The sequence below is a fragment of the Poromitra crassiceps genome (genome assembly GCF_964638095.1).
Source record: "Poromitra crassiceps genome assembly, chromosome: 3".
In the NCBI taxonomy this organism is placed as follows: domain Eukaryota; kingdom Metazoa; phylum Chordata; class Actinopteri; order Beryciformes; family Melamphaidae; genus Poromitra; species Poromitra crassiceps.
In genome coordinates, this window is record NC_139625.1 from 90,189,013 (window position 1) to 90,199,995 (window position 10,983).

The following is a 10,983-nucleotide window of genomic DNA, read 5'->3' on the forward strand; positions in this document are numbered from 1 at the left end:
GGAGGGAGGAGTTGGAAGCAGAGGGGGGTTTCCTGCTGTTATGGAGGAAATTACTGTTCAAAACTATTGTTTAGATGTCTGACGTCTTACTGATGCCAAAAATGAATGGTTAAAGTGACTGTTCTATCGAATTTCACAAAAAGCCGTTTATCTCAGAATAATTTTTCTGACGCTGAAACCATGCTGTATTCAACTGCTAATGCTTACATAACTACTAACTCTACAAACTAACTCTTTTAGACAGAGAAAGCACACATTCTATTAGTTCTTTTGAGATATTGTGTGTTCACAAAATCTTAGCAGAAAAGAATCCTCGGGTCTTGAAAGATGAGCCAGAATCCTCAAAAAAAACCTCTGGCAGAACCTACCTACAGTAAAAAAAAAACGGCTGGCAGTGAATGTGTTAAGGATGCCAACCGCCATAAAACACAGAAGAAGAAGCTGAGAAAAAGGAAGTCCTGTGGGGTTGCAGCTGGTGAAAACCCTCTATAAAAGAACTGTGGAACACCAGGGGTCACCTGGTACAAAAACAATATGGCAGCTCAGTGGGCACGGTTTTATTACAATTTACTACTAAATTTGGAGATCTAGATTTGTAATATATACTGGTAAAACACACAATGTGTGGACCAAAACAGCTCAGCAGGCACAGTAGAATATAAAAAATTGAAGAAAGGAGCTGTTAGGAATTTAAATGACAAAATTTAATTGGAAGTAATTGTACCTGTGTACTACAAAGAGTTTAACAAAACAGAGTACATCTTCATGTAGGTGATACGGGCAAGATAAATACCGCAACGCGTTTCAACCGTTGGGTTTTCGTCAGGCTGTATCAGTTTCATACAGCCTGACGAAAACCCAACGGTTGAAACTCGTTGCGGTATTTATCTTGCCCGTATCACCTACATGAAGATGTACTCTGTTTTGTTAAACTCTTTGTAGTACACAGGTACAATTACTTCCAATTAAATTTTGTCATTTAAATTCCTAACAGCTCCTTTCTTCAATTTGTAATATATACTGGTAACATCAAAGAGGGACTTTTAGGCCTATGTAAATAATGTTTATTATAGTCTAGTTTCCAAATCCAGGCCTAAACAAGGATATTAGACATACAACACATAAACATATCGTCGCTGTTGTGCCAGGACCTCGAATGTCCCTTTTTTCACTTTTTTATTTTTTGTCATGAATCAATGCCATTGGTCACCCTTCACATCTCTGTGTGGTTTTAAACAAATGCAACCAATGGAAAAGCATTAAAACGAGCTTGTGAGTAAATCTCGTAACGCCATTCGCCCTCAATCTGTCAGTCAAACCTCGAAATTCGTCGCCTACCTCCGTGTGTACCCCCCCACGCAGGACAATAAACCCGGGAAAAGTCACACGGCAGACGTGCTGTGTATTTCTCATATCGTTTTGACTAATCCTGGCTTCCTCTGACGTGAATAGATCAATCAAATGTTTTCCAGTTATTCCTAGGCTGCAAACTTGTTTTAACATGCAAATCGGAGTGTTTTCTGACGAGAATAAAGTAACGTTAACGCTACGTTATGTCAGACTATTTCTCACCCCATGCCAAAGCCCCCACCTCGGACATGAGAGGCGAGGGGCAATGCTGTTGCTCCTGTGCGCGCCCCCGCGGCCCGGAGCTTGGGGGCTCGTGCATGAGCATACGACTCTCTCCCGCCTGACTGGCCTGGAGAAAGTGCTTCCAAGTCGGACTGATAATATAAACAACATCATTTGAGCTTATCCAGGTAAGATATTAATAAAGTAATGACACATTCAGCGGGAAACTAACTATAATTAAGACGTGCCAACTTTGACGACGTTTGGTTCAGTATTTTAAGAGCAAACAGGTTTTTCTAACTTCCTGAAAAGTTGCTGTTTTGGAGATTCGAGGTCCTGGAACGACAGCGACGATATCAGAAACAATACTTTCCTATAATCATGCAGCCTAAATGTATTAAAGGTTAATGCCTGATTATGCTACAACTGTAAACAAGAACAACATGCTTGTGCTGTTACCACAGACATAAAGTGAAGCGCTGCTCGTTATGATTGTAACCAGATAACATTAGCTGTAACGTTAAGATGTAACGTTATATAACCTGCTCGATTACAGGCAATCACTTGTTTTGGCAAATAGGACATGGGAGTGCACTGTGTGCAGCAGATGCTGTCTGGGTCAGCCAGAGAGCCTACCTCACTTTCTCTCTGCTGGTTGTGTGACAGTGCAGAGCAAACAAGTTAATTCGTCGGCGTCGCACCAATTGTCAAACGGTTTGTCGTTTCCACCCATATTCAGTCCACGCATATCGGCGCTTGTTTGTCCCCCTGGTCTGTCCTCTCGTTACCGCGCGGTAGTTATGGATCGTGCAGGAGTTGAAATTCACTTGGCAAGACCCGCCCCTGTTGTCTTCTGACTGGCTAGTCCTGCTAAATGATAATGTAATCCTTGATTCGCCGGTCACCCATACCCAACCCCCCCCCCCCCTTCCCGAACAAATCTCCTTGGATCTGGACGAATCAGAGAAATGACCCAAATTGAGCCGAAAGACGCAGAGTTTGCGTCCCTGCAAATAATGCAATGTCCTGGGTTCAGACCACCCAGCCCAGGAGGACCTCTGTCCCCATCTTTGAACTCACACACCTGTCAAGTTTCCTGACTGCATCTTGTACGGTTGTGACGCTATGACCAAATCTGTCCACAGACATAACCACACACAGATTCTAGGTGAAAACAATAGCAGCCACACACTGTCGCGGCCGACCAAATGTTGATCTTCATTCTACAGCATGTCTCTAGACCCAGCACTATCTCGCACCATATTGCTGTAGACCGATGTGTAGACCCTCCAAACATCCAGAGCTGAAGGCCGAAGCTTGGGCTCTCTCCTCTTACACTCCTCGTGGATCTGAAAGAGATGGAAGTGGACCACGTCACCTCCGGGCACCGTTCCCATCAGGTAGTGCGTCACGTCCGGGATCTTCCAGATGTCCGTCTTCTCGTCGTATCCGGGCATGAGCTCGTCCGAAAATGTCTGACCGTCATCGCCCAACGGCCACAGCTGCTCTGGAGCCACAAAGTCCCCGGTGAGCTCACGGTGGCCACACTTAGCCAGCAGCTCTCTGGATGCATCGACCTTGGGCAGGGCGTCCAGGTCGTTGACCACCAGGTGGAAGTCGCTGGTGAGGAGGAACTGGGTGCAAATTTTCCCCAGGTCGTTGGAGTCACACATGACCCGACAGCCGGCTGGGCTGTTGTGGAGGAAGTGGAGGATGGAGACGTAGTCCACAGCCAGCCTCAGTCGCACCGTCCAGGTATCGTGTTGCAGGTGCCGGTCTTGTGCCAGCACACTGTCCAGGTTGAGCAGGGAACCCAGCGGGTGGTACTCGGTGACCAGGCTGTGGTCCTCGGGGCAAAACCCAACCAACTGCACCACCTGGGGCCCCTGCAGGGCGCGCAACATGGCCAGCCCATGGAGGAAGTCCTCCTGGTACTCTGAAGAGGACAGCTGGGACAGAGCCACCTTCTGACCCCTCCACTCAGACAGATATACCTGGAGAAAGAAAAAGGACTCGGGTCAATAGAGACACTGCGTAACGCATCATCATTCAGAAACCACGCCCAAGACGGGGGGAAACAGAAACCCCCCCTACAATCGTGGAGTTCTTCTATGTCGCATGCATGGTTGCATGTTGCACAAAAAGATTGTATATACGGAAGATGAACACTCCAACTTACTTCCTTGACAGCTAGATCCACATTTTTCTTCTCGCCAATTCTCAATGGCTTCCTTGTTTTGTACAAAAAAACTTTAACTGGCGATTTTTTACATTTGTTGTCTGCGCAGCCCACCACACAACAGCTTTTAGCTATGTTTAATTCAAGGAAAATGACGCTGGTGTGTGGAAATGAACAGAGCTTTTCCCCCGTGATGGGCGTGGCCTATTTCACCTGTCTCTATTCACCTTATTATTCAGACCTTACAGTGGGCCAAATTCTTCCGGGTCCTTTTAACACTTCCGGCGGTCACTGAGCAAAATAAGAGAGTTGTTTTTGGAGCGGACAGTGCAGGGGGTAAAATAAAGAACGTAGCCTACTACTTTGAGCCGGTACACAGCAAGCAAGCGAGTATCCACTGTTAGCCAGGTCAGATAACGTTATCGTCGACAATGTCGAGCACTTTCTTGTAAAACATACCTGGACTCCAACAAAGAAAGCTTCAGATAGTTTTCTCTCCTCCGAGGCAGCGCGAGCCACTAACGTCAATAAGACCCGCAGACGTTAACGTAATTCCCTGGAATGCGAGACTTAACGAGCCAGTTACATGGCGTTGCATTCTTAGACATTGCCGTTTGCTTTTATTTGGTATGTTACATACAATTGGCTAAATTATTAGTTAATTCAGAGTTAGATTATATTGGAGCAGCGCAGCCATTTTTTATTTTATTTTATTATTATTTTTAGCCGGAAATTTTGATACGGCCACACAACCGGGTCAAATGGGCGTGGCTACATAAGGTGAATACAGTACAAGTTAAAGCTGTATGCTGGCAGGCAGCTCCAAATGGCCTAAGGTGTGAAAACGGGTTTGAGCAGCCAGAAATCCATCAGTAATAAACTGCACACAGCCCATCATCAGTATCGGCCCAGAACAGCTTTCAAATGAAATACTGTATCAGATTCAGCATCGGCCCGAAACAAACATTTCTTCCGATATGACAGGCTGCTCATCTAGAGACACTTTCTATACAGTTTTCTTTAGAATGACTAACGCAGGTGCAATGCACAATTCACACAACCTACATCGCTGTAAATTATCGTTCTTTTGCTTTCTCGTTTGCAATACTGCATAAAGACCTAGCGTGATTTTCTGTGTTTCACTAGTTTGAATCTGAATATATTTAGTATATTTTCCTATGTATGTATTTATATCATTCACTTTTTATCTCTGCATGTTTGATTGCTAATATTTTACCACCCCCCCCCCCCCCCAATACTGGTGTGATTGATATTTTTGCACATGTTCATTCATGCATTTCCACTCAAAATGTTCTTGACACGTTAGGTTTGTTAGTTGCCTGATATTTTAAAATGCCAATTTTCTATAACGGCCTGTTTTCTTTGCTGTTTCTTTGCTATTACCATTTTCCTGTCATCTCCTCTTCATCTCCTCTTAACACATTCAGTGCCAGCGACGCCATATGGCGTCATTAGAAATTTACCGTAGAGTGCCAGCGACGCCAAATGGCGTCAATAACTCGAATTTTTTTTTTGACGGGGGGGTGTCGATCTATGCCTCTTACATCGCCTCTTACAATATCAGAGGTATTGAATGTGTCTAACCTATTTTACAGAACCCTTAGGTGGCGACAGCGCTCTCCAGATGAGAGAACGTGGAGTGAAACACACAGAAGAAGTCCTCATGTCGTTGGGGAAAAGCAGGAAATCGCATCGCATCCGTCCGTATGCAGCTGCTTCATTGAAGCAACGTTTAGCTGTGCCCCTGCAGCAGCCAATCTGCTATCACAATTGAGCACCTCGTTGTCCGCTGCAACAGCCTCCGTGTCGGCTGCAACACCCATTTGCATGATCAGCCGTGGATTTGTTATTATTCTCAACTTGAAGCATGGGAGCTGGTACACGCGGCTGTAAAAAAGCAGGATCTAGCGGACTTTTTCAGTGCTGAGCACAGGCAGAGAAAACAGCAGAGCAGAGAGACACTCCTCCCACAACGGGGGGGGGGAGGAGGAGGGGGGGAGGTGGGCACGCAGAGCCAAGTACACAACACAGACCCAGACAGCAGGACAGGGTTGGCAAACGCAAGCCAGAATATCCGATGCCCACCAGCAGCAAAAGATCAGCAAGAAGCTGCAACCAGCAGCGCATGCAGGCGCCAGCGCTGCTGGTTTCAGCTAAAAATATTATTCTTCCAAACAAAATTCCCTTGCCTTCACTGTTTTATTGAAGGAAATTATTTTTGAGGTGTGACTACATCAGAAAATTAGCTTCAGAGTCAGTGATGTGCTTGAAATGTTTAATTTCACAAAAGGCTCATTATCTCAGCTCGTAGAAAAAAAGCTCTGTTTTTCGTTCAATCAAGCTATCTTCTCCGGCTCATAACTAAAGAACGGAAAATGGGATCAATAAACTTTTTTTTGCAGGTGATAGAAGAGAGTCTCATCGTTATTTGTGCGTGTTCAGTGTTTACATAGTAATTATTAAAGAAATTATATGACTGTTTTAAAATGCATTGCGGCCTATGTGGCACAGCAAGCAACCTTTTGCCCAAGGGCCGTGGCACTTAAAGTGTTAAACAAGTAAATTAATTCTAAACAAAATGAAAGGCGGCATATTTTGAGCCGCTACCTGAGAAGCACTTGGGAAGGTGGAGGTGGGTGTACCTGCTTCACTACTCCCTGGCCGATGAGCTTCAACTTGCGAACTTCGTTGCTTATCTGCGGACACTGGAGCCAGGGCCAGCAGCTTTTCATGGCGGCCATTTTAAAGTGTCCAGGCGGACAGCCCACATGGGAGGACATGGGGGGCTCATCAGCGTGATACAGCGAGTCCAGGTACAGGTAGATAATCACATTGCTGAGGAGCAAGGCACCGAGGCACACCAACACCACTGGAACACTGCGAGAGGTGGCCTTGCTAGCACTGCTACTCCAGCCCATACTGCTCTGCATCTGACCTGCGGAACAAAGGTTGTGCAGGATCAAACAATTGGCAGCTTAAATTCAAATAAGGCAATCATTATTAATATAATCTTTCAGTAGTATCATACGGTGATGATGGAATAGGCTAGCGATGCTATTATGATACAAAATTCTGAATTAATGATTAAAGAAAATGCTCATTGAAATATTCTGGGAAATTACATCTGATACAAATGAGCACATTTTAAATTTTTTAATCAGACTTTATATTATTTACCATGCGATGAACATCAGTTTAATTATTGAACACACATTTTTAATCTCTTAGCAGATATTGTTTAACAATATTGCATGATTTATTGTAATTATAGTGAATGTTACTTTGTCCATATTGCCATTTGCCAATTATTTTAAAGTCAAAGTGCTTACAGAATCAGAATCAGCTTTATTGGCCAAGTATGTACACATACAAGGAATTGGACTCCTGGTTGCTTTGCTTTCAAAGTACTCACATAGAGAAAAAAGAAAGAAAGGTACGCACAAGTTAAAACACATTTAGACATGAGCACAAATTTACATTAACTACTACAATAATGTAAGTGTTGTGTAAACTAAGTGTCTATTTATATATGAAAGAATGTAAATGTACAGTAAATGTATAAATACAGCACACAGGATGGTAAACAAAGGCTTATGCTGATATGTGTGATGCAGATATTGCACCTGCATATTGCATTACTTTGACACACTTAAAAAAACTGCTTGCAAAATGCTTTAACAATCAAATGCAAACAACATACTAAAAAAAACTGGTACTACAAGATGAGATCAACATAAAAGGTAAAAAATAATGGAATTATAAAAAGCTCGCACACGGACGCGGACGCGGACTCGCTAGCTCGGCCGCTGCGTGGCCTCGCACGTAGTCTGGTCACGTAATCAGAGCCGTGTACAGTATATAGAAGAGTCACAACATCTCCATTCACTCCAATGGACTAGTTTTTTACTCTCGAGTTCCAGGAAGTAAGGTTCTGGATTAAGCAGCACTGCTGAGTTGCAGCAAAATACACCAGATCGGCAATTATGTCATTTTGTTTTCATTTTGTTTATTTTTCGGCTGCTGGCAGCACATGTTCCCGCCCCCTTTTAGGGTGAAAGCACAAGCCTCTCCACGTTGACCTCAATGTAAAATAGGACTACCAAAAAAAAGTATAGAAAAATAACAGACCACAACATGACCACAAAACACCATGACATGACAATATATTACTACTCGGCCGGCTACACAATGCGCAAGATACATTGGAAATATGACTTTGACCCATCTAAAATCATGTGACTCATGACCCGTCTCTGATCTAGTTCCGGTGTCCGCCTGTTGCTAATTTAGTCTTCCGACATTAAATGCTGTTGTAGTGAAGACCAGCTACTTGGCTCGGGGCTGTAATATGTGACATGAGCAGTGTTGGTTTATAGGATTTCAGTAATATTATACACCAGTTACTTTCTCAAGTAACTCAAGTTACAAATTGAGTTACATTTTATTAAATCTAAGCACATATTTAAAAAAGATACAATCATTTTCTAATCAAACTTATATGTTTTTATGCAAATAACCACTACAGATGACAATAACAAAGGAAAAGAATAACATTTAAAATTTCGGATTTACACTGACTTCAAGACGGTTGAAATAATTTTTCTGGATGGTTCCGGGGCAGCAATGTCATTCTGCTGCTGCTGTTGTTTTGGTAAAAGTAATGCAAAAGTAGTGTAGAAAATACTCCGTAATGGCCCACCATCAGGCCTGTTCTGGGGGCAATTGACGCCCACGAACCAAGGAGCCCACGACGCAATGATGATGTCACCGCCGTGACATCATCGGTGATGATGTCAGTTTCCCCTGTGAGGTCATCAGCGATGTCAGACGGTCTAGGCTGTCTCCAGACTGTGTGATGGCAGATGTGACTTTGTGAGGTCATCAATGATGTCATACCTCCCGGGACGTTGTGACATCACCAATTATGTCATACCTCGAATGTGGGGGGTATAAAGGTGTTGTTCTGTTATGATATCTATGTTCCCTTTCTGCAATCTGTAAGCTATCTATCTGCTAGCTACTGTATATTGCTTCTGCCTGATATCCCAAATAAATTGCCTGAAAGACATCTCTGTGGTTCTAATCAATCACTGCCTGTGAGCTCTTACCTAAGATCCAGCAAACTTCACACAAACTTCCTAACAAGTAGTGTACTAAGTAATGAGTTACTCTACACAGAAAGTAATATTGTAAGGTAACTTATTACTTTCAAATGAAAGTAACTAGTAATATGTAGTATATTGCATTTTGAAAGTAACTTGCCCAACACTGGACATGAGTCACATGATTTTAGATGGGTCAAAAGTAATATTTGCAGTGTATCTTGCCCATTCTATGGGCAGATGAGTTGTAATATATTGTCATGTCATGGTGTTTTGGGGTCGTTAATAAATTAGATTGGTTGTTTTTCTATCATTCTTTTGGTTAATGCTATTTTATATTGAAGTCAAAGGGGAGAGGCTTGTGTTTTCTCCCTAGAAGTTTGTGTTGTACTTTGAAAGTGTATTTTTTTTTATTTTATCAAATTGTACATTATCAGCTTTATTTTAGCATTCAAAAGTAGGGCGAGACCCCTTCCTGGTCCTTGGTCAATGAGATTGTCCCTTTAAAAAATCAGTAGGCTACACTGTACACACATTTTAAAAGTTGAGGTTTTATTGGAATAAGTGATGATTTCATGTACGCCGAATTGGAGAGCACCTCCGTTTCATTAGACAGGCCCAACGCAGTCACACCGAGTTAGGCATTTCAGCTGATGAGCAACATGTTAAATTGACAGATTTTTAAATGGAGTTCAGCCTGACGTTACGGTTCTGTCCCTACGAAACAAACACACAGTTTATGTAACGTTACTGTTCAGTGTCATTCAGCTCCATACCTGCTACAGCCTGTGTTCACATGCTCACACGAGTATGCACGCCCTTCAGTCAAAACGGTCAAAACCCGTCCGCGCAGTCTATTTCCAAAATACACACGTTTGTTGTTGTGTTCCGCCAGCAGGAAGAAGAATAACATTTCCGGGTTTTTACTTCTTCCTTTTCTTCACTGAGGTTTAACGGCAGCTTGCATCCTTATCGTTGCACGACTGCCATCTTCTGGATTGAATGAACTCCTACAATGTCTTTTTTTGTCATATCATTTTTCTATCAGTCCAGTAACATTGTCCTAAGAAACTGACCAAACACTTAAACTTGCTCCTGTTAGCTCAGTTTTCTTTTTCCAGAATAAAAGGTTAATTTGTAAAAATGGTTACACAACATTCAAAACCGTCTTTTTGCACAATAAACAAACGTATAAGTAGCCTAACAGATTACAACTATAGGACGAATCAGCCTGACGTCACTTGCCACCCAGAAATGCGGAACTCCGCAGCATTTAACTAGTAGCCTATGAGTTGTGCCAAACAAAGGTTGTGTGAACTGTCGCAGTTTTTAAATGTAAACAGGGTCAGCCGGCTAGAGTCAGACTCCTCCCAAAGCTGCTGGCTCCATAGGGTTATTGCCATTGCCACCCAGTGATGCGGTTTGTTTACCAAAATGCTGCTTGGCTGATCCCTCATATACAATTTCTACAATGTTCTATGCTTTTTTTTTATTCATTTTTATTAAAAATGAATAGGCTAGGTTATAATATTTTTGTTGAAAGTTCCCCAAACTTAGGCTACATGTGTGGTGATCATCTGTGCACAATACAGCAGAACAGTGCATGCACTGCAAATGATCAACAAGCTGAGCATTTAAATGGTGAAGAATTTCAATAGCCCTATTTGAAACTGGCCCCTATTACAGAAATAGTGAACTATATTGGCCATCTGACTCACAATGTGACGGATGTCCAATGAAATGAAATCATATCAAGATTGCCAACTTGGAGATATTTTGGAAATAGATTTGAAGCGTCATGTGTGCTTGATTTGAATGGAACCCAATCGCCAGAATAAAATGTCGGCATTGTATGTTTGTGGAATCCACGGAAATGTACAATGTCAATGTTTGAAACAAAAGCCCAGTGAATTAGATGAGACTAGAAACAGAGCGTGCCAGCTGCTAGCATCCTTCACCATGCCTGCTGAACTAGCAGTGCTCATTCCTATGATGCTTCCTCGTCGTTGTCATCGTCCTCCTCATCGCTCATGTCTACTGTGGCTTATTGGTTTGCACTCGAGGTCTCGCCCGCTTAGAGGCCTCGCAGACGCAGCTCTTATGGTGCCT

The 10,983-nt window shown here is 42.9% G+C and overlaps 1 protein-coding gene across 2 annotated transcripts; it reads right to left on the minus strand.

Moving 5' to 3' along the window:
- Window positions 1-2,522: 2,522 nt before the first annotated feature.
- On the minus strand, window positions 2,523-9,766 carry pomk (protein O-mannose kinase). 2 transcript variants are annotated; one of them, XM_083633333.1, is made up of 4 exons: window positions 9,651-9,766; window positions 7,102-7,179; window positions 6,415-6,707; window positions 2,523-3,566 (listed from the first exon to the last, which is right to left on the minus strand). In XM_083633333.1, exons 3-4 carry the CDS (start codon window positions 6,700-6,702, stop codon window positions 2,796-2,798), a joined length of 1,059 nt encoding a protein of 352 aa, XP_083489459.1. In that variant the 5' UTR covers window positions 6,703-6,707; window positions 7,102-7,179; window positions 9,651-9,766; the 3' UTR covers window positions 2,523-2,795. The 2 variants fall into 2 exon arrangements, with proteins under 2 accessions (XP_083489459.1, XP_083489460.1); XM_083633334.1 differs by lacking the exons at window positions 7,102-7,179; window positions 9,651-9,766 and having other exon boundaries at window positions 6,415-6,960.
- Between the last annotated feature and the right edge of the window lie 1,217 nt (window positions 9,767-10,983).